Raw genomic sequence first — 24,862 nt, 5'->3', positions numbered from 1 at the left:
TGTCAAATCTGCTTTGCTTGCTGTCTTTGTATTTCCTGCTGATCTGTTTTCTTCTTTTCCCCAGTGGACTTTGCACCGTGTGGTAACACACAGCTGGGGAAGAGAAATGGGATTTTGGTACCCGTGTTGGGGGGGATCATTAATTTGACAAAGTTGCTAAAAGACAGGGTTTTATCTCTGCTTTTCACAATGATATTGCCTTACTGCTGGGCCATCTTCTCTTTTGTATTTGAGAGTGAATCTTCCTACTAGTTTTATCCCTAGAAGACTTAATAAGAGTCTCGAAAATACTAAATTGTATGTATAGGAAAGTAATTTACTTTGGAAATAAAAAGATATATTTAAGTTGGTTCATAAGTATTTTAATGGCAAAAGCCGCAAATACTTCTGCAGCAAACTAATAGGATACATGTATTCCCTTGAAAAATTTAGATTGAACAAGGTCAACATCTAGGTTGACATTTAGCTTTTAGATCTTTGGACTTTGTGTTTATATGGAAATTACTAGCATTTTTAAAGAAGTAAAGGAAATCATAGCATTCAAGTGCTGAATATGTTTTAGCTATTTATTTTAAATATATTTTAGCTATAATAATCAGCCTCCTTTATTTTACAGAGAAGTAAACTAAGGCCTAGAGCTGGTAAGTGACATAGTAAAGTCATATGGCACAGACTATTACTGGCAGAATGAGTATTTCCTAAAAATTAGGCCTGTGACCCTTTGTCAGCATTATATAAGTTTTAAGAGTGAAGGAACTGTTGGCTTTAGCAAAATGGGATCAATCTACCTTTTGAAACCTTAACAATAGTAATTCTATACAACTGCTTTTTCTTTTTTTGTTTTCTTTAATGCCCTTCCTGTTATTTTTTAAAAATTTTAAGTTCTGGGATACATGTGCAGAATGTGCAGGTTTGTTACATAGGTATAAATGTGCCATGGTGGTTTGCTGCACCCATCAACCGATTATCTAAGTTTTAAGCCCCACATGCATTAGATATTTGTCCTAATGCTCTGCCTTGCCTTTCCCCCTACCCCTGACAGGCCCTGGTATGTGATGTTCCCCTCCCTGTGTCCATGTATTCTCATTGTTCAACTTCCACTTATGAGTGAGAACATGCAGTGTTTGGTTTTCTGTCCCTGTGTTTGCTGGCTGAAAATGATGGCTTCCAGCTTCATCCATGTCCCTGCAAAGGACATGAACTCATGCGTTTTTATGATTGCATAGTATTCCATGGTGTATATGTGCCATATTTGCTTTATCTAGTCTATCACTCATGGGGATTAGGGTTGGTTCCAAGTCTTTGCTATTGTAAATGGTGCTGCAATAAACATACTTGTGCATGTGTCTTTATAGAATAGTTTATAATCCTTGGTGTACATACCCAGTAATGGGATTGCTGGGTCAAATGGTATTTCTGGTTCTAGATTTTTGAGGCATCGCCACACTGTCTTCCACAATGGTTGAACTAATTTACACTCCCACCAACAATGTAAAAGCATTCCTATTTCTCCACATCCTCTCCAACATCTATTGTTTCCTGACTTTTTAATGATCGCCATTCTAACTGGCGTGAGATGGTATCTCACTGTGGTTTTCATTTGCATTTCTCTAATGGCCAGTGATTACAAGTTTTTTTTTTTTTTCATGTTTCTTGGCTGCCAGCCTTCTTTTGAGAAGTGTTTGTTTATATCCTGCATCCACTTTTTGATGGGATTTTTTTTTCTTGTAAATTTGTTTAAGTTCCTTGTAGATTCTGGATATTAGACCTTTGTCCTATGGGTAGATTGTGAAAATTTTCTCCCATTCTGTAGGTTGCCTGTTCAATCTGATGATAGTTTCTTTTGCTGTGCAGAAGCTCTTTAGTTTGATTAGATCCCAATTCTCAATTTTGGCTTTTGTTGCAATTGCTTTAGATGTTTTAGTCATGTAGTCTTTGCCCATGTCTATGTCCTGAATGGTATTGCCTGGGTCTTCTTCTAGGGTTTTTATGGTTTGGGTTTTACATTTAAGTCTTTAATCCATCTTGAGTCAATTTTTGTATAAGGCGTTAAGGAAGGGGTTCAGTTTCTGTTTTCTGCATATGACCAGCCAGTTTTCCCAGCACCATTTATTAAATAGGCAGTCCTTTCCCTATTGCTTTTGTCAGGTTTGTCGAAGATCAGATGGTTGTAGATATGTGGTGTTATTTTTGAGGTCTCTGTTAGTTCTTCTTTTCCTTACTAGTTAACAGTATCACAGCTTAACAACCTTACTTATGGCATGATGTAACATGGTTTTCTCATGTCAGAAACTGCTAGACAGTAATAGAACCCAGGCTAATAGCTGATTGTGACTTCAGACTTTTCTTCAATTGCAACAAATTAACAGGAAAAACACTCACACACACACAAAACAGATTTAACAGAAGTTCACACAGAGCGGTTCTAACAAATATTGGATTTTTGTTAGCCAAATTACAATTATTCTCTCAACAAGCTAACAACCATTTGAGGAAACTGATTAATTTATCAAATGAGGATGAAAAATAATTTTTAAATGCCTTCTTCAAGGTCATGTTAATTGCTCAATTCAGCATAGTTTCTAAACCATCTCTTGATTTTACATAGTAAAATTGATAGAGGAAAATATGATAATTAGAATTCACAGTTAATCTCTAAACTTCCATTTTCTTTGTAAAACTCATTTTCTTTGTAAATCGCTGGCTGAAGATATTACTCACTAGAATTCTGTTTTCCATGCCTGTATCCAGAAGCACTTGGTAGCCAATCCACCAGGGTGATCAAAGCCATCCAGTAGGTTAATCTTAGCATTGCTCCTGGTTACACAGCCTTCAAGCCAGGCTCTAGCCATCCTGGATTTTTCTGAATATGGGGATGGCCACAGGGGTATCCCACTTGGATCTTTCAGAGAACTTGCTGTAATGAGTGGAGTCAGGCTACAGCTTCCAGATACAATGCTTTTGAGGTCTGCTGGAGGCTTAGAGCTGGGAACATCCTATTCCCACATGGCCTCCAGTCAATAACTGGAGGTCATTTCCAACCAGAATGGGACTCCTCAATGAGAAATCTTTGTGCTGGATCTCCTTGATGGGCTGGCCAGGACTTCCTCAGAATTATACTGCAGTCTGAGGCTATTTCTACCTTGTCTTCCTCCTTCCTACTCTCCTTTTATAGGCTTTCCTTGCCTACTCCTGCTCCCTTTTCTGTTATCTTTCACAGGCACTATCCCCAATAAACAGCTGGAATTCCTAAGTCCACCTTGGCATCCACTTCCTGGGTGACCCAAGCTAACACAGTGAGTTAACTGACACTCTTTAATAAATAACTTTTTTGCATCATTTATCATAATTGAACACAGTCTAAATAAACATCCTGTCTGAATTAGCAACTTTGCCCCTTCCCTTCTCCACAGCTTCTTTTGAATGGGTGAGTCTCAGCAGCCATATTCATACCAAGTGTCCTTGGACCAGGTGTAGACACTTGATTAAAGCTGAGTTAATCATGGATCTTTCTCAAGAATTTAAATGAAGAGACACTGAAACAATGGTTATTTGGTATTGAGAACCAGAGCTGTATGTTTATGTTTAGGACTGAGGCCAGAATGCGTACCATGGTAACATCAAACCCCATATAACATGTAACTCTGAAGAAACAGAAACTAAAGATCAGTGGTTGCCTGGGGGCTGGAGGAGAGAGTGATGAATAGGCAGAGTACAGAGTTTTTAGGGCAGCAAAAATACTCCGTATGATACTGTAGAAAGGAAGCTAGTCTGCTGCAGATATGGAAAAAAGAGCAAAGATGAAAATGATAGCATCACCACTTTGGAAGGCAGTTTGGCAGTTTATTACCAAACGAGACATACTCATCATACAAGCCAGCAATCATGCTCTTTGATATTTATCCAAAGGAACTGAAAACTTACATCTATACAAACACCTTCACATCAATGTTTATGATGGCTTTATTCATAATTGCCAAAACTTGGAAGCAACCAATACATACTTCAGTAGGTGAGTGGAAACTAAACTGTGGTACATCCAGACAACAGATTATTCAGCACTAAAAAGAAATGAGCTATTAGGTCATGAAAAGGCATGGTGGAAACGTAAATGCATATTACTAAGTGAAAGAAGCCAATCTGAAAATTCTACCTACCATATGAATCCAATTATGAGACATTCTGGAAAAGGTAAAACTATAAAGATAATAAAAAGATCAGTAGTTGCTGAGGAAGGGGTAGTGGGGAGGGAGGAATGAATATGTAGCACAGAAGTTTTTAGGGCTGTGAAAATTTTCTGTATGATACTTTAATGGTAGATATATGTCATTATATATTCACCCAAACCCATAGAATGTACAGCACCAAGAGTGAACCCTAATGTAAACTATGGACTCTGGGTCATAATGAAGTGTCAATGCAGGTTCATCAATTGTAACAAATGTTCTACTCTGGTGGGGGATGTTGATAATGAAAAGTATGCATGAGTTGTGGAAGGGGATATATGGGAAATCTCTGTGCTGCTTTCCCCAATTTTGCTGTGAACCAAAATGGCACTAAAACATTCTTTAAAACAACAGCAGCAACAACAGCAACACAAAGAAAATGGCTGCTTGATGACCAAAGCCATCATCCCTTGGTCCTAGATCCCCCAAAGTCTGGCTGCACCCCTGGATGCTGGGCTCTATGAGGTCCCTCTGTGCTCTTACATTAAATTTCTAATATTAAAGCTAGCTTGAGCCATAAAACAGTTCCCAAGACAACTGCTCTAAAGCAGGATTTTCTGCATATTCATCTCAGACTTGAGTCCAGCCAGTTCCTTTCCTGATACTGAGAGGTGAAGCCACCTGAGCTTCTGGGTCCGGTGGGGACTTGGAGAACTTTTGTGTCTAGCTAAAAGATTGTAAATGCACCAATAAGCACTCTGTGTCTAGTGAAAGTATTGTAAATGCACCAATCAGCACTCTGTAAAAACGCACCAATCAGAACTCTGTAAAATGGAGCAATCAGCACTCTGTAAAATGGACCAATCAGCAGGATGTGGGCGGGGCCAAATAAGGGAATAAAAGCTGGCCACCCGAGCCGGCAGCGGCAACCTGCTCAGGTCCCCTTCCATGCTGTGGAAGCTTTCTTCTTTTGCTGTTCACAATAAATCTTGCTGCTGCTCACTCTTTGGGTCCACACTACCTTTATGAGCTGTAACACTCACTGGAAGGGTCTGTGGCTTCACTCCTGAAGTTAGCGAGACCACGAACCCACCGGGAGGAGGGAAGAACAAACAACTCCAGATGTACCACCTTTAAGAGCTGTAATACTCACTGCGAAAGTCTGTGGCTTCACTCCTTAAGTCAGCAAGACCACAAACCGAAGGAAGAAACTCTGGACACATCCGAACACCTGAAGGAACAGACTCTGGACACACCATCTTTAAGAGCTGTAACACTCACCATAAGGGTCTGCGGCTTCATTCTTGAAGTCAGCGAGACCAAGAACCCACTGGAAGGAATAAATTCTGGACACAATACCATTAAAAAAGATTGACAGTTACTATAAAATTGCTGTCTTTTTGTTCTTAACCATTTGCCTGCATCATATAGGGTAACATACAGCAACTGGGATAAAGGGGCTTGAAGACCATAAAGCTAATACTTTTTTTCTTTGCATTTTATTTCTAGTCCATGTTCTTGCAAACCACAAAAATCCAAGGTACTTTAACATCTACTTTTCTAAAATATACAATGCAAGTGGACCAGGTCAACTACACATTCCAATTTAATTCAATAAATATTAACCAAGCACCTGTTACGTGACTAAGCAGTATGATACTGCTTATCAAAATGATGACTATAAACATAACCCAATGCACAGAAGTTTAATAATATTATTCAGTAGAAAAGTCACATGCACATGAAATTTAAAAACACACACACAATATAAGTGTGTCAAATTTAAGGCAATATTTAATGCAGTTAAGTGCCATGGCAGAGAATGTATTTGCTCTAGTTGGGTATCACTGATTACATTTTAGATCTTTATAAATAAACCAATTATTCTTTGAGTTTAAATAGTTTTGAATGTGTAAGAACTATCATCTCTCTTGGCCAGTGAACTCTTCCTAGGAAGGTTCTGTGCTTTATTTTGCAACCCCTGAGAACCAAAAAAGGGCGGAAGTTACTTGGTATACATGATTGATTGAGGCTTAGGACAATGAAACAGAAAAATGTTCCAGTGTTCTACAGGTCTTTCTTTTGCTCCTAGGGTATTTAAACTCTTGATTTTGTTATTTTCACATTCAGTGTGAACCAGATACTACAAGTATCAATATTAAAATGTATTTATGATTATATCAGGCCCAGTGAGGTGGCTCACACCTGTAATCCCGGAACTTTGGGGGGCTGAGGTGGGAGCAATGCCTGTACCCAGGAGTTCAAGACCAACCTAGGCAACACTGTAGACCTCTCTACACAAAATATTCCACTACAGGTGCCACATGCCTGTAGTCCCAGGTACTCAGCAGGCTGAGGCGGGAGGATTACATGAGGTTTGGGAGGTCAAGGCTACAGTGAGCTGTATTGTGCCACCTGACTCTAACCTGGGTGACAGAGTGAGACTGTGTCTCAACAAACAAAAACAAAACAAAAGCAAAAAAAAGAGAATATCAAATATTTTATTCTAATTGACATCTGAATTTATAAAAATCATTTTCAGTCATTCAGAATGAAAAAAAGTCAAGTCAAACAGAATATGTAAGTTAAAAGATTCAAAAGATTTACAGTGTATCTGAAATTATTCATTGTCCATTTATTTACAAGTGATTAAAATACATCCTTGACCAATAAGGTTTGAGACTTTAGAATATTAAGTGTTTAGTTATGATCTTGAAACAAATTGGTTTTTCAAAACACAGCAAATAAAAATATTTTAATAAAATGATTTGGCTACTATCCTTTTAAAAGCCACCCTAAGGGCAAACATTATTTGTTTATTTAATGTAATTTTGCCAGGGATTTGCATTCCCTGGGAGGTTGTTCCAAATCCTTTAACTTTTACTCAGGTCCCCATCCTAATACCTTCTATCTTGCAATACCCAGCAGGTGAAATGAGCCTCTAATTATTTTACTGAACAAAAATTAGGAAACTCAACAAGCTTTCTCCAATACCTGCACCTTTGTCTTATCTAATAGCCTGTTTTTTGATCTCAGAAGATAGGCCTCTTCTGTTTCTCATCCATTCTCCTCTCACCTCTAGGAGCCTGCTGTACCAACCATTCACTCTCTTCTGATGCCTTTCATTTTGCCTTCGAATATTGTATTCCATAAAACAAGTGAACAAATTAAACTTCATAAGACACTTTCCTTTAAGTTAATACTCTTTTAAACAACTTACCTTCTCTTCTCTACCTTCCCACATTTTTGACATAAGCAGCTTGTCTCTTGAAGGCTTGCTTCTTTCGAGGCCCTTCTAACTCCGTGCCAACTGGATACAACCAAGGTGTTCCCTGCTGTTCTGAATATGGCAAGGTAGCTGTACCAATGCATGGGATGGCTGCTACTTTGAAAGCCTTCTGACGGTGTTGCCACTTCTGAGACCTGTGACCCCCAGACACCACTCCTCAATTTGCCTTGCTGCTCTGTTGACTCTTCCAAAGGGCTCCTCACTGTTCTCTCCAAGTTCAGCCCCTCTTCATTCTGATGATCCCAGCACAGTCATGGCCCTAAAGCCCAACTAGGATTGGGTTCCTTCATTGCCTAGAAGCCTTTATGCCTCTCTTGTGCCTGCTGCTAAGCTAAAACTTCTCTAGTCAGCCACTTGGGTTATTCACACAATGGCTGTCATCCCTCTGCAACCCCTTTTGACACCCTGCAATCAAGTCAGCCTCAACTCTTTTCCACCCATTTCTTTGGACTTTCCAATCTCCTTGTCTAGAATCTTTCCTTACCTTCAGGAGAGGCCAATCAGAATCTACCAGAACTTGAAAGACCAAATCATCGCTACTGGTTTGCTAGCCCAGGGGTTTTGCCTGAAGCTCCAGAAGCTTCTGACAAATGGATATCAGGGCATTTATCCTGTCCTTGGATTCTCTTCCTTCACCAGGCTGTAGGTTCTTTGAAGGAGGTGGCTAGGGAAGCTGATGTAGAAGAATGAACAGAGTCAGACGGACTTAGATTCGAGTCCCGCTCTTACTGTCTCTGTGGCCACAGGCAGGTTACTTACTGTTTTTAATCATCTGTTTCCCCAAATGGAAGAGTGAACTAACAACATGTCATAGAACTGTGCTGAAAATTCCATGATATAGGAAATAAACATCTGGCATCCAAACATATTTATAAATTTTTGTTTTTTTTGAGATGGAGTCTCACTCTGTCACCCAGGTTGGAGTGCAGTGGCCCGATCTTAGCTTTTACTGCAAACTCCGCCTCCCAAGTTCAAACAATTTGACTGTCTCAGCCTCCCGAGTAGCTAGGACTACAGGCATGCACCAACATGCCTGGCTAGTGTTTGAGTTTTTAGTAGAGAGGGGGTTTCACCATGTTGCCCAGGCTGGTCTCGAACTCCTGACCTCTGCCTGCCTTGGCCAAAGTGCTGGGATTACAGTCGTTAGCCACTGTGCCTGTCCATGGTTTTTTGTTTGTTTGTTTTTCCTATATAGTTCAGATTACTCAATTTAGGTTGGAGCTGCCTATGGTAACAAAGCATCCTTTTTTCTTTTTTTACTTTTTTTCTTTTGCGGAACAGGCTATATAGAATATAAATGCAAACACTTGACAATTTCACGTTTATTCTTATTTCTCTCTAGGGAAGCAAAAAAAGAACTGTTAACACTAATTATTCTTCCTTGAAATAAAGATGGAAGGAGGGAAGGAAACAGGGAGACAGAACAGAAGAAAGGGGAGAAGGATTTTGGTGGGGAGGAGGGAGAGAGCTATTTAATGTTTTTATATGAGAGAAATGGAATGTTATTCAACTAGAAACAGAGAAGTGCTTCCAAAACACTGAATTTATAAAGACCAATTCCTCCAGATTTCAAAAATATTACCAACACAGGTCAGCCTGCAAATCAAATACATGTTTTTCATTTGTTCCCCAATTCTACCCCTCCAGCTTTCCGAAGTAACCTGCATGTAAATGACTGTAGATGAGCCTTAAGCAGCTGCTTGTCTATTTTCTTAACATGGCTTGGCCAGGAGTTGTGAACATTGGCTTGGAAGACCTGGTTTAGCAGTGACCGTCAAAACACCTCACAACTTTGCACTGGGCATACACTTTGCTGAGTAGGGCAGTAAGCAAAATTGGGCTTTGGCTCACTGCAGAAAAAAAGTTATCCTAAATATCTACAGTAAAAGGAAGTGGGGAGGTTCTGTTCTCATCAAGTAAGTGAAGTTCGCTAAAATGTATCATTTGCTAAGCCTCTCACAATGAAAATAGCAACTATAAATGTGAGAAAAATATCCTAGGTCCTATCTTCTACAGGTTACTGAATCAGTTCCCTTTTGAGGATACTGAAGACATTCCCCAAAAGAAACCTGTATTACTTTTAATCTGCTGTAGAACTTGGCTTTGCATCAGTCATCCCAACAAATTCTAAGAACTTCAAAATGCATTAATCCTTAGTGAACTGGATCTGTGTAACATACTCATTCTGAGTGTTTTGGCAAAGTAGCCCTATGTCACTAGCTTAATTGGTGGCAGGTTATTTTCCAGCTGTCAAATAATCTTTTCTTATTTAGGAGTCAAAAGTAAAAACATTCACTCATAAAGGAATTGAATAACTTGGAACATGAACAACATAAGTATTTATTTGAAAAACATTTTCCATTTAAGTAAAATGGCAAATTAGCTAGAGTAGCTTCTTACTGCTAATTCTATTTGCACTCACAGTCACTTTTATTCATCATATTCAAAGATATTGCTACCAAAAATGATTTCACAAAGTATTTAGAAAAAATATATACAGTCTCTCTAATAGAAAGTTAATTAAAACAACAAAGCTAGGCAATATCAAGCTAAGACAGGAAACCAATTGACATATATAAACACAAATAAATAAATATGTACAAAAGAATCTATGCCAACAACAGACAAAATCTTTACAATGCAAGTGAATGGTGACAAGAATGGAAAATATCTCAGGATCCTAGACTATGACTCTAACACAATGTAGTTTAAAAAGAGGGAAAAAGAAAAGGAAACATAATGAAAAGAGAGTCTGAATTGATGCTATTCTCAAAGGTAAGCTGAACTAAATTTAGGCTCCCCAGCTAAATTCCTGACCTCTGTTCTGATGGGGGACTAAATGGAGGTGAGAACTGCATGCTTAGAACTGACAACAGAATTTGGCTCAATCTTTCAAATCCATTTACAAATGTTTCCCTTGAGCAATTTCTTAATTTTTTTCTCATCTGGTTATTGAACATTTCTAAAGTGGAGCTGACATTGTCAAATATGAAAAAAATATTTTTCTGGAGCCATACGAATATGAGTAGAAATCAAAAGCAAAGCCATTTTTGAAGCTATATCTTAATTACTATTGACTAAGCACTTTGGGCAGAAATCTGACTAGTTAGAAAGCTAACTAATTAAAATCTACTATGAATGTCTAAGGTTTTGGGGGAAATGTATATGAATATTCAGTGACTAAGATTCATTTTCATCCATATGTAACCTCTGCCAAAATAAGCAGCCTGTTAATATATGCCTATTGAAAAGGATTTGGCTCAGTGACCTTAGATTTACTATCTTACTTAGAATCTCAGTGACCTTATATTTACTATTCTTTTTTACTGAATACAACCCTCCCCCGTGAAAGCCAAGCTGGGTAATGCTCTTGTCTCCCAGGATGGTGTTGCAGGATGTTGCAAAATGGAACAGTAATAAAAAACCCACTACCTCATTATCTCATCATCTGCTGGAGCCAGGCAAATAGCTTCCTGATTGAAGCTCAGCAAAAGGTGAGAGGTCCCTTGGGTTGCTGTGTAGCCTAAAAGCTCTCCCATATCTCAGACTGCAAACTACCTGTTTTTCGTGCAGAGAGAAAGGCCTCTAGGTTCCAGGTTCTGGACTTTGCCTTTAAGCAGATTGGCTTTGCCAGAATGTCTCCTTTTCTTATCACTTAATGCTGTTGCCTCCCAGAACCTGATACTTCCCAGATAACCCAGAGCAAATGTGAAAAAGCACAGCATGCACTGAGACCGATTTCTAAGAAACTGCATGGACTCCATCATCTAAGAACAATTACAATGTAGTCTCCTATACATTCATTAGCAAGCAAGCATTACTCAGAATAGTCTGAGAGTTAGGTAAGCTGCATAATAGCATGCAAGGTTTGTATGCAGCAGCCTGATCCATAAATAATACACCATCTATCTTGCCAGACCTCCTCGGGCTCTTATATACTATAACCAGAGGACTGACACACAAGTAGTTTTTAGACTAGCTATTGCAGACCCAGCTCTTCATAAATTATTTTGATTATTATGACTCACCCATATGTCTCACTTCATATTCCTTGGAACAAAACTCTCAATGGGGAAATACGAGGCTTTTATTTGTGCTTTAGGAAATGTCTTAAAGTCTCCAAAGCAAGGACAGAACCAGAGAGTCTTAATTGTGTGTCTCCTAAAAGGAAAATTCCCCTGCATACAGCTTGCCTAATGGAAATTCTCCTTCCTCCCACAAGCCTATGGGCTTAATATACAGTAGAGGGGCAAAAGTAGAGGTGTAAGAGATTCATTCTTAAACAACTCCTGGGAGGTCCAGAATGATGGAACATCAACACTAAACTTAACTCGAATGTATGGGATTAAATTATACTTAATGCTTTGGCCCTATGCCTTGAATAGAATAAGTAAAATATTAGAAATTTATATAGCCTCATTTAACTAGGTCAACATTTTGGGAAAATTTTCTTAAGCATGTTATGGTTCTGAAGGTGTAATATTTAAAATAATAAAAAATCCTTTTTAATCTTTGGGTCAAGGAGTAAACAGTCTTTTCTGCCTGTGGTTGAAATGTCATTGAAAATGAGAACATGGTACTGCATTCACAGAAAGTAACACTGGAATGGGATTTGTGGGCATTCAAAATAGTTACATTTTTTATTGTTGAGAAAGAAGATGCAGAAAATGGGTATATCCAGATATAACGATTAGGTGGAGTAAAATGAGCTCTATCTAGGGTCTTCCTCAGCATTGCTTCTCCCTTGTCTCTAATTTGAATGTCTCCCCTGCATTATGATTACTCTGATTCAATTATATATTTTACAAATCATAGCTTCTGTGGCTACTGAGTCATGTTACTCTCAGTACTGAAGTTTTAGTGATGACAACTCTTCCATGGAAGAAATATATTAAAAAGAAAAATTCTGAATTTCACAAAAGCCTTCTTAACAAAATACATTCCTTATATATATGCAGTTACCTAGGTAATAGCACATTTACATCACTAGTTGCAGTTTACACTGCTTGCAAATCTTCACATTTCTGCAGATTGATTTCTTTTTCTTAAAGACATTAAAACTTTGTGCTGTGGCTGAAGGTGTCTGACATGATAATATTTTTATAGAAGTTGTCTGAATGAGCATTGCAATAACCCTTGACCTTATCAATGACCTGATGGACAGGGATGATTGATGTTTGATCTCCATCAGCATGGGCCAGTTTTGACAAGGACTTGTCCATGGAAGCATTGTCTGCAAGAAATGATACAAGAAATTAGGTTCAAGATGAGCTGGTGGCATGCCTACAGGCCACCATATTGTATACTCCATTTTGCACATTAAAGAAGAACAAAAGAAAATAAAGCTCCGATTCTTTCTTATATTAGGTAATAGGCAACACTAAACTTCCATGTTTTTCTTCTTCTAAGTATACTCCTGATAGTCACTGAGTGTCAACTTCCCTTCTAGTAATTTGTACTGTGGCTTACCATAAGAAATATTCTTGAATGTAGCAGAGCCAATGAAAAAATAATTGGAAAACCACTTCAAAAAAACATGCACTATGGCTTGAAAGATGTACAAAATTATAAGGAATTAGAATGTGCTGAAATTTTTGTGGAAGAAATTATATCTAAGATATGTTTTCAAATAATATAGGAAGGGAAAAATGGGTAGGGGTGTATAACTGGCTATAAATTGATGGTTACAAGGGGCTTTATAATAGTATCCTCTCTATTTTTTATATAGGTTTGACACTTTTCATAATAAAAATTTTATAAAATTAAATTTAAAGGATTTTGGAGAATAAAAGCAAATGAAAATAAATATGAAATGCTACTTTGAACGTATTTTCCCAAGGTTTTTAGTTGGATAAACAATTGGAATATAGCAAAAAGGGTACTTCTTGTGAATTATTTTTTTAATTATAGCAATCAAAGTTATTACCAGAAATATTTTAATAGAAAATGATTTATTTATATTAATTATCTTGTAGTTTCTGAATGATGTTATTGCTAACAGCACTAATATTATAGCAACTGATAGTAATAAAGGACTGCTAAATAATTTTTTCTAAAATTTTCAGTATCATATATTTAAATGTTATTTCCCTATACACAAAAGCTTTCTAAAATTGGCTCAGATAGTGCTCTGAAACCCACTTATGCTCTATTATCTATAAAGACGTATGGTTGTCTTCATGTATCCTACAAATATCTTTTAAGCACTTCCCTCTCCAAATACACTTTAGGAAAAAATTCTACCCTCAAATTAACCAAATTATAGAAATTTTACACTGATAAAGAAGATATGAACTTTTATAAAGTATTCAGTTTCCTATGTACCTTCTCCATACATTGTGGAAGAGGCAAAAACTCTATCCTGAAAAATTTTTAGAAATCATGGCTCTAAAATTGGAATCTTCACTCCAATGGTTTTTACATTTTGAGTATGCTGGACTCAGTATGTGACAAAACATTTAAAATCCATCAATAATTGGTAAAAGCCATCATCATCATGATATCTGTTGTCTTTGGAAACTATTCAAATTGCTCAACTATTATCTTGTGTTGAAGGCGACACTAAATACAATGAGGGCTAAAAAGGGAAATGGGATACTCAACCCACACTAAAGGATGCTAGAGAGAAGAATAGATGGTTCATGGAGAGAACGAGCAAACTGAAGCATGGTGGAACAACTGAAGCATTTTCCAATGTCGGCAAGGAAAAGGCTCAAGGAGTCATGACAAAAGGCCCCTCCCCATTAGGCTCTCAGCAAGCTGATTGATTCTGAGCTTCCTTTCAGTTCATATATTCACTAGCCATTGGTTTTCTGGTGGGGATTTTTCTATTGACTTATATATTAATAATGAATAATTAGTGCTTGGTGTTTTTAGAAAACCACATATCCTCAGAGAGATATCAAGGATATAGTCACTCTGCTTCCTTTGTAACTTCCAGTGGCATGTACTTTTAGAGATTTTGAAAAGCTTCATTTCAACAATGTGATCCAATTTAGTGGGTCTTTGCAGTTTAACAAAGCAAAATTCTGAATGAGGGCTATATTTTTATATATGCTATTCCCAGTCTTCTGGTTAGATATTACATTATGGGTAATAAAGACTTTGATTATAGTTGCAAGTCTGAAAACCAGGGGCTAGGGATATGAACTATTATTTGACCTATGCTGAAATTTCAAGCAGATAACAATTCTCACAAAGCAGGCTTGGAATTCACAATTTCACTTACATGACTTCTATGAATGTACCATGACATACCCAGAAATCCATATGAGCAGTGGAAAAATAAAGCATTTCATGTCCTTCTACAACAAATCTTTTCTCAAGTACTGCTTTCTGTCATTATTTTACATAATATGTGCTCCACTCACTCCAGACCATGGTACATTTCCTAGAAGGAGCTGCTTGCAGATACCCCATGCAGAGAAGAGCCAGCACAGCACACACTATCATTCAAAACTTCAGAAATTCCAGCTCAATGCAGGAATGTCATTGTGCTAGCTGAAAAGAACAAGCCATTTTGCCGATGCAGCAAGAATCTTAGCTTAATCCATGCACATATTCTCTTATTACCTTGCAAAAAATTCATGCATTCAAAAAAGTAACGAAAGTTTACCTGAGTGATCCACTTTTGTTGAAGGAATGCTCATAGGAGACATTATCTATACCATAAACATATGAATATCTAGATCAATTCCAAGAAATGAACCAACTAGATATCCATGATGATATGCAGTGACGTTTTGCATACCTTGAGTGATCCCAGGATGCTAACTGTTCCACTGAGAACTGTCTGGGTAGCCAAAGCCTATGTGAAGTCAGTTGACTGTAAACCAGGATTTATTATACCATTGAAGTAATGCCATATAACTAACTATATTCTCATCCTAGTTGACAAGAACCCATTTAGCCCCAAGGGTTTTTTGTTAAGGGAAACAAGAACATTAATGCATTCTTTAAAAAACAAAACAAAAGGCTAAGTGTTGTGGCTCACGTCTGTAATCCCAGGACTCTGGGAGGCTGAGGCAGGAAAATTCCTTGAGCCCAGGAGTTTGAGACTAGCCTGGGTAAGATGATGAAACCTCATCTCTACAAAAATACAAAAATTAGACAAGTGTGGTGGTGCACACCTGTAGTCCCAGCTACTCGGGAGGCTGAGGTAGGAGGATTGCTTGAACCCAGGAGGTAGAGGCTGCAGTAAGCCTCTACCATGAGTGTGCCCTTGCACTCCAGCCTGGTAAACAGAGCGAGACCCTGTGTCAAAATAAATAAATAAATAAAATAAAATAAAATAATGGATGAAATAAAACAAAATGAAGAACACACAATATTTTAAAATAGTAAAGTCTGCCTTTGGACCTCCATCTCTGCATTTCCTCTTTTATCTTCTAGTCCGTTTTCCCCCGAATCCTATAGCCCTTTCTATCCTTAATATTTCCAAAATGCCTCATGTTCCAAATTAACTGCCTTGTTATCTTCTTTCCTCTTTTAAGAGTGGCATTTCTTCAGGCCAGCTATTTTCAGCTGTTTAAGAGGAAAGCAATTCAATTGGTTTAATTCCTATTCATTAATAACTGATAAGGCATTAAGTATTTGTATTTTAGAAGGGGAGGCAAAATGAGTATCAAATTTTAAGTTTGGTTAAATAAAGTGAAAAAAATAATTCATTATAAGCAAAAATATTTTGTGCCACAGAACCACCAAATAAGTAGAATAATCTATCTTAGGCTATACACCTGTTATCAATTTCTTTACACAGGTATTCTTAAGCAGAGGTGCACAGACTTCTCTAATTTTATGCAAAATTGTGAAAATGATTCAAAGTCTGTACCTTTTTTTCTGGAAGAGAATCAACAGCCTTCATTCAATTCCCCCCAAAATGTCCTAGACTTCAAGAAGCTTTAAGAACTGCTGTTCTAAGTTGCTCCAAGTTCTTGGATTTTTAATTAATTTTGGAATTAAAGAACTGTCTAAACACTCAAAACTTTTTCCATAGCACTATCATGAATCCCAGGCAGTGGCCACTCCAGTGGCAAGACATAGAAAATGGTGCAAACAGGGCATGTATATGGATTCAAATGTACACCAGGGTTATCTGTAATTCAAGTATTTGCAATATGAATAATTACAGACACATCACACACCTTATTCCCTATTTGCAAAAAGCCAAGTATTAATCTTCTTTGTGCCATTCACCTCTGCTCATGTTTAATAGCTAAACAAATTAAAAATTTAAAAGTTATTTCCATTATCCTTTTAGAATTATCTTTAATTAGGAAAGTGCTCTGTTTTAAATGTTGACAGCTGTCTGCCAGGGGTTTAATTTAAAAGTAGCAATTCTATTATTTCCCTTTGAAAACATGAAAAGGTTACACATTTTCACATCATTCACTATCAAGTGCTGCAAAATATTACTATTTTTTTGAGATGGGGTCTTGCTATGTTGCCCAGGCTGTGGTACAGTTGCTCAATCATTTCTCACTGCAGCCTGAACTCCAGGGCACAAGCAATCCCACCATCTCAGCCTCCAGAGCAGCTGGGACTCCAGGCATGTGTCATAGCAACTGGCTTAAAATATTCTTTATTTCCATGGTGTCGTCAGGATTTTTCACATACATGTTCAGTGTCAGAATGTGCAGCAATTGTAAATATCATGAAAAAACAGGATATTATGAAAGACAGTGTTTCTTATAGCCCTGTGTCACTTTCTAAATATTATGTTCTTTCATATATAATCAGTGATTTAAAGGGCAGTCATAAATAACATTTGCAATGGTTAAGGAATTAAGTCTTAAATAAAATGTACATCCTAGATATTGTTTCTTCCTGTTCCCAAGACAACTTGTCCAGTAATTATCATACTATGCTGAAATAATCTGTAATTCAATTTTTAATTTTAAAAATATATAACTTTTTAAACAAAATACCATAATTGTTAAAGATAACCAAGTTTTTGAATCAAATGATGAAGTTACAATAATATACAGAGTGAATTATTATGGTTATATAGCTAGAGTTTGGGTTACAAAATTTTTAAAAGGACAAAATATTCATAAAGGTGTTGGATAACGTCTTCAAACGGATTTTTATTTTCATAAATCTAAAAGATGCACCCTCTTAGGCACTGTGATTTATCAATCTTCATGATATGCCAATTTTTGCAATGAAAATGTGATGAGAACTAAACTTGAGGACATCTTTAGACTCACCTGTGTGGCTATTCCTTTTGAAATAGGTGGTAGAGCTGGATTTAGATTTGGATGTAAGATAGGTTGAGTTGGAACCAATGGAGCTTGAAGACAAAGATTTTCCTAGATTATCAGAACTTTTCTTGATGATATTGGTAGCTGTCTTACTCCAATCTGAAAAAAAAAATGACATCACCCTATCAATCTGCTTTACCGGGAATATGAACTGCTCTGAAAAAATCATCACTGCATTATTTATCTGGAGCATCTGATTTTCTGATATGCTGGCAATGGCTCAGAGAAGAGACTGACATGTAAACAATAAGAGGATATTGATAATTTCTTACTTTGACCTTGTATATGTACTATTTAAAATCTCACTTTCAATATCCCAAAGATGAGAAGTAACCACTGACAGTAAAAAGAAAAACAAAGAAAGATAAAGAAAAGAAAAAAGACAAAGTAGGTTTTTTTCAGTTTTTGTTTTTTTTTTTTAATACTGAGAAAAATCTCTTTGCTTAATAATGTAATTGCGGATCTAGAAAATGTGGAAAGGTGAGTCTGGTATAGTGGAACCTCTGGGTATATGGGTTATTAAATTAGACATCAAACCTCAGGCAACTCATTTAACTTGTATGGAATTCATGCTTCTCCTCTGCAGAATAGAAGGGTTGGGCTCAAAGTTCTCTGATCTCTTCCAGCCCTGATATTCTATGATTCCAACTACGCATCTTCACATGCTCCACTTCAATAGCTTGCTACCACTGGGACTGGGTTGCTCTGACAATGAAAGACTGAATGACAAACTTTCCCATCTACTTGTAGATGTAAAATTTAATCAACAACTCTTTACCTGAGTTATCTGCTAACCGAAATCTACCACAGCAGAGATGCCGCCGCCACTGTTTCTGAACATTCTCCTTCATAGCACAGTGGAAGATGAATATAAATAAGCCTGTGACAAAAGAAAATATAAATATTTAAGCCAACTGACACATCTTTAAAGAGAAATCTTATAAAATACATGGATTTATTTTAATTTTAAATTTTTTACATCAAAGGCACTAAGAAACAAAGATCTTAAGGAAATGAATCTTGCAGTATGTAGCAGACACTTTAATCCTTTAGAAGAGAATACAAAGGCTCTGATAAAACTAGAATAACCACAGGGATCTGATTCTGTATTTGCCTGTTCTGTTCAGCATTCTTTATGACTTAACCTAAAAGCCAAGCTGAAATAAGCAACATTCAATTCTAGAAGTATTTAGTATTTCCCATATATTTGTCCTAAAATTATGTTAAAACTTTCCATACATATTTTAACAAAAGAGAAAATGGAAAACACACATAAGCTCATCATCTGTTTCAATTTGTGTATTCTGAGCTATTTTACATATGTATATTATAGTTATATTCATAGTATATTAGCTTGGGCCATAGAAAAGTGGTCTTTTTGCAGGTGAAACATGGCACCAAATCAGCAAAATCATGCGGCTCCACCTGGCCTACTTTATCTTTTCAAGATTTTAACACAGAAATATTTCCATAATGAGAAATAGTCTTCATATTTATAGTCACTCCTTGTGCTTATCAAAATCTGTGTCATTTGTATCTTAGAAGCCAATCCCTTTTAACTTTTCAGGGCATTTGCTTCCGCATTTTAACCCTCTCCTTGAGGCATCATCGATCTTTCTGTTGATTCCTCTATACTTGGTTATGTCCATTAACTTACAAGCATACGGTTAAAACACTTTTTTTTAAGAAGGAACAAAAAATTCCTCCCTTAACCTCCAATTTTCTTCCAGCTTCAATCTCTTTATTCCTTTTCCCAGTAAAACTTCTTGAAATGGTTAACTTTTGCTGCCTCCCCTTTTTCTCACACCTTATCTTCTCCACCCAGTCCAAGCAGATTGCTATCCACATCCATGACCCTACTATGACCACTCTTGTAAGAATGATGGCAACTCCAATATTGCTAAGTTTCCCATGACCACTTTACTAGACCTCTCGGCAGCACTCAACACAATCAAACAGCCCTTCATTCTCAAGGTCATTTTCTCCCAGTTTTCTTCCTAATTTGCTGGGGATTCCTTCTTGGTCTCTTTAGTAGATTCTTCTGCTTTACTCTAAAAAGGTTTACATGTCCATGACTTGGTCCCGGGTTTCCATCTCTTCTATGGTTACATTGCCACTTTGGGTACCAACACTTCTAAAATATAAGCACCACATACTGATTTTTATATTTGGTTCTGCCCCTTTCTCTCCCCTACCCCCCACCAGGATTCCAACACATATTGCTCAAAGGACATCTTCACTGGGCTGTATCTCCCCTTGGCAGCATCTCACATCCCAGATGTTCTGAACAGAAGTCCTTGCGATCATGACCCTCAAACACACACACATCCCTTTAATTCTCAATGTGTCCAGCTCATTCCAGCCCAATACCATGCTGAACGCTCTTCTCCCAAATCTTTCCATAACACGTTCCTACCTGTCATTCTGGTCTCAGACCAACTGTTAACTCCTCAGAGAGGCCCTCAGCAACCGTTATTTTATTTTATTTTTAATTTTAACCTTTAGTCACTCCCTTTCACATCTTTTTTTCACAGCACTCCTCAGTATCTGACATTCTTGTATTCCTCATTTATTCATTTATTCCTTTGCTTGATTGTCTCTTACTAGCAGATAATAAGCTCCAAGAGAACAGGGATATTTGTGTATTCAATGCTGTGCTGGCTGTTTCAAGAAATATGCAGGAACTTGATGAATGTTTATTGATGGAATGAATGGTAACCAAGATCAATCAATCATGTAGTCTACATGAGTTAATTGAATGCTTACATGTATACTCTAATGTGTTAAATGTGTTTGGAGACGTGGAGGTTAAAAATAGGAGTGAGCGGTCAAATTAAGAGGTAATAGGAATGAAAAGAAAACACATTTAAGGAAAAAGTTTCTGAAAAGCATGCAAATAAGTTGCTGAGGTTGTGTCCCAGTAAAATATTAAGCAGTATATCTACATAAGGGAGGGCTTTTTAGGGGATCTAGCACTTGAACTGAACCTTAAGTTCAGTAGGGAAGTGAGGGAAGTTTCCAGGAAGGGTAATTGATTCAGTGACAATTTATTAAGCACTGCTAAGCAGGAGGCACTGTGTTTTAGGAGTTGGAAATTCAATGGTGAACCAGGTAGGCAATCCTTGTATTCATGGAACAAAGGGTCTAGTATGGAATGGCATAAATGTAAAACTTATGACAGTCCTTTTAAGGGATCATTAAAACTTATATGTTCCTTTTGAATATGGAGTATTCATCAAGAAAACTACATTGCAGCTTGTACAATGGAAAAAGTGGGAAAAAGTCTTAACAGTACTCTCTTTAGAGTACTGTTTGCATAAATTTGCAAAATAAGTCTAAGGTTATGCTTACATGTTTTATTTTTTAATACGAAGATTCAAAGCGGCCCTTAGTTTTCAGAATAAATTACATTATTAGCAAATGTTATTATAGAAAAGGAGCTTAATTTCTACATGATGGGTCCTGATCACAGTAAAATGACTAGGCTGATTCTCCTCTAGGTTTAGCTTGTTGTTTGGTGATTAGCAACTGAGCACAAGCCCTGATACTTAATAAGTGCTGTCTATAAATTCCTATTTAAATTACTGAAGAATCATTACATATTTTGACTTGCAGAAAAATGCCACTATGAAAGTACTGACTATATTTGGTCGTTGATTTCAAGTAGATGACCAGCCCATAAAAAATTCTTCGGGGCCGGACGCGGTGGCTCACACCTGCAATCCCAACACTTTGGGAGGCCGAGGCAGGTGGATCATGAGGTCAGGAGCTGACCAGCCTGGCCAACATAGTGAAACCCCATCTCTACTAAAAACACAAAAAATTAGCCGGGTGTGGTGGTTGGCACCTGTAATCCTAGCTACTCAGGAGGCTGCAGCAGGAGAATTGCTTGAACTCGGGAGGCGGAGGTTGCAGTGAGCCGAGATTGCGCCATTCCACTCCAGCCTGGGTGACACTGCGAGACTCCGTCTCAAAAAAGAAAAAAAAATTCTGGGAAATTTGAATATGTTGATCTCTGAGAGGTATGAATAAGGCATGCAATGACCTAATAGTGCATTATATTTATTATTACTATTATGTCATTTGATATTAATATATGGTTATATATTTATATAAATAAAATATGATTTTATTTATTATATAATTTATTACTAATACTTTATTGGTAATGAAGTAATTTGTAAAGGAAATAAATCCTAATGATCTATTTCTTTGAAATGTTATATCAGATAGGGTAGAGAAGTTTTTTTTTTTTTTAAGAGACAGATTCTTGCTCTGTTGCCCAGCCTGGATGAAGTACAGTGGTGCAACTGTAGCTCACTGCAGCCTTGAACTCCTGGGCTCAAGCAATCCTCCTGCCTCAGCTTCTTACGTTGCCTGGACAATAGGCATGTGCCACCACATCTAACTAATGTTTTCTAGAAATGGGGGTCTCACTATGTTGCCCAAGCTGGTCTAGAACTCCTGGCCTCAAACGATTCTCCTGCCTCAGCCTCCCAAAGCACTGGGATTACAGGCATGAGCCATCGTGACTGGCTGGGAAGTTCTAATTTAACAAAAGAAAAGCATTAATAAATATCAATCAATTTCAATTATTTAGAAAGCAAACAAGCACCTCGTGAAGGCCCCTGTGCTCCAGGTTGGGGAGGAAGAGTTGGAGAGGGCACTGGCTGCACACTGTCCTGGCCTGTGTCATTACAAATCTCAGAGTAAGGAAAGATTTTCTTCTATACTCAGAATCCCTCAGAGCAGGCTTTGCAGGCTGATCCTCCTTCCCAGGAAGTAGAGAATAGATATCATTCGGTTAGGATTTCATCCTCACACTCTACATGACTATATCTCATTGCTTTTCAAAGCCTTTCCATACCTACCACATTCCCTAATCAGGTTGCCAATACAGTCAATCCTTTCAATAAGCAAATACACTTTGTACCACCAGCACTTTGAATAAGCAAAAGTGTATAATTTGAATTGGTTACTAGATTCTTTTAAGTTTTGAAGAGAGGGTGGCAGTTACAGAGTAGAGTGGACTGAAGGAAGCCTGAGGTAAGGTAAATAGAGGCTACAGATGACGGAGGCTGCAGCTCCAGAGAAGGAAGTCCACATTGTCTCAGCTTACTCTATGTTCCCTTAACGGGGTCAGAATTTCCAGAATTTGTTCTTGGAGGTAGTTTTGTCACACAGCTAGAAATACAGGTAACTGTGTATTCTTAAACAATTGTTTAACAGAGTCACATTTTAGAGCTGGAGGGGAATATAAACTTCAACGAAGGTCTTTTGTTCCTAAGCATTAACCCAGGTATTATTCATTAGAGGGCCTCATATTTAGCAAATGATTTTTAGTTCTGGGTAGAAAGAAAAATTGCTGAATGTTGCTTCCCTTAATACTCTATTATTCTTTTGTAACCTTAGTAGTCTTTCTGTATGCTATATATCCTGGAAAAAACATTCAGAGGTTGTGTCTGGTGTTTTGAGGACATCAGAAAAGAACGAGGTCACAGATTCAGTTTCTTAGCCTTGTTGGGGTAGTAAAATGTGAATTATTCTGAGAATCAAATGCTAAGCACAGTCAGAGAGGATAAAGTTAAAGATAAGACTGACTTAATAAAACAATTTTTTAGATTGTATAGTGCTGCCCTATATCATAATTATATAACATTAAATGACATTGCCTATTTTTAAGTAACCATTGTGGTCTATAAATATACAGGCACTCAATAATTTTTGGAAACACTGGAGAGGAGAAGTCATTTAAATGTTCTACCTTCCACTATGAATTGTGATGCTATGGAACAAAATTACATAATAAGCGTAACAAATTAGAATTCTTAGGAATGACTATATTTTAAATTTTAAGGTATTGTATTTATAATATATATATGGTGAATCCTATAATCTTGAGATTCATTTCTATTTTAAATAAGAATAGGATTCTCATAACAGGTTATTTTACTATTTGTAGTAACTAGCCCTCTTCCCATGAATTTAAGTTAGTCTGGCAATAAATATTATACCAAAATTCCTCCAGGACAAAATAGCCCTTTCACAGTTCAGTAGTGGGCAGTGTGGCAGGCATCTGGATCTGTAACAGTGCACACAAGCAATATGGAAAGAAATTCTGAACACTTCAGGAAGGAGCAGTAGAAATGAAGCCAGAGAGCCAAGGGCACCTGGAGGCTACTGTAAGAAAACATGGCTATTACCTCTTAAATTCTGAGGTTGAGGGTTTTTTGCTTTTGTTTTTGTTTTTCCTCCATCTACTTATAGATCTCGGTGTCAGAAGCAGGACTAAAATCACAAACTTTAATAGAGTTCTATGTTGACAACCAAGAAAATCTGTTTGATTTCTCATTCCAATTTCTGCTTCTTTCTTTTGTTTCGAGATGGAATCTGGCTCTGTCGCCCAGGCTGGAGTGCAATGGTGCGATCTTGGCTCACTGCAACCTCTGCCCCCTGGGTTCAAGCAATTCTCCTGCCTCAATCTGCTGAGTAGCTGGGATTACAGGCGCATGCCACCACCCCTGGCTAATTTTTGTATTTTTAATAGAGGCGGGGCTTCACCATATTTGCCAGGCTGGTCTCAAACTCCTGAGCTCGTGATCTGCTCACCTCAGCCTCCCAAAGTGCTGGGATTACATGCGTGAGCCACCGCACCTGGCCTCTTTCTATCATTTTTTTCCCTTTGCTAATCTTCATACCACCTAGGAAGAATATGCTGTTCTAGCTTTCTGGAAAGAGCATTAAGATGTGACTGGGACCAGGACAATCAGGTTTTATTCTTCATAGTACTTGAAGCTTTATTTAACATTGCCCATAAAAGGTAGAAATAAAATGGCCCAAAAGATTGAATGCAGAGTTAAAGCTTTTACATCATCCTGAAAAGCTAGTGCCAGTTTCAAGAAACCTTCATGTATCACAAAAGGGAGCTCATGATAGACCTTTTTTGGTGCATTTTAGCCTGGAAAACTACCACTCTGGAGAATCCAAGCCAAAATTCCTTAGAATTAAGTTTCTTCAGCTTGATAACTGCCTTGATTCTTTAAGAATCCATTCCATGCTAGAACAATAAGGAAAAAAACCTTCATGCTTGTTAAATGAGCAGATTCCTAATCAGCTCCCTAAACTTTCATCCCATCCTTAGTCCT

At 37.4% G+C, this 24,862-nt stretch overlaps 1 protein-coding gene across 8 annotated transcripts in view; it reads right to left on the bottom strand.

The window, feature by feature from the left end:
• Positions 1 to 9,764: 9,764 nt before the first annotated feature.
• ADGRG6 (adhesion G protein-coupled receptor G6) overlaps positions 9,765 to 24,862 on the bottom strand; it is a 141,829-nt gene continuing 126,731 nt past the window's right edge. For 2 of the 8 annotated variants that reach the window (XM_057302601.2, XM_003827715.7), the window contains 4 exons: positions 18,496 to 18,597; positions 17,664 to 17,816; positions 15,071 to 15,116; positions 9,768 to 12,688 (listed from right to left, as the gene is read on the bottom strand). In XM_057302601.2, the coding sequence (XP_057158584.1) occupies positions 12,643 to 12,688; positions 15,071 to 15,116; positions 17,664 to 17,816; positions 18,496 to 18,597 (347 nt within the window). In that variant the 3' untranslated portion in view covers positions 9,768 to 12,642. Of the gene's footprint in view, positions 12,689 to 15,070; positions 15,117 to 17,663; positions 17,817 to 18,495; positions 18,598 to 24,862 lie in introns of all 8 variants that reach the window. The other 6 variants (XM_034962967.3, XM_034962969.3, XM_057302600.2 and 3 more) reach the window with 4 other exon arrangements.

This window comes from Pan paniscus, chromosome 5 (assembly GCF_029289425.2).
Source record: "Pan paniscus chromosome 5, NHGRI_mPanPan1-v2.0_pri, whole genome shotgun sequence".
Classification (NCBI taxonomy): domain Eukaryota; kingdom Metazoa; phylum Chordata; class Mammalia; order Primates; family Hominidae; genus Pan; species Pan paniscus.
The sequence above is the reverse complement of the archived record's forward strand: the minus strand, read 5'-3'. Positions and strand labels throughout refer to the sequence as shown.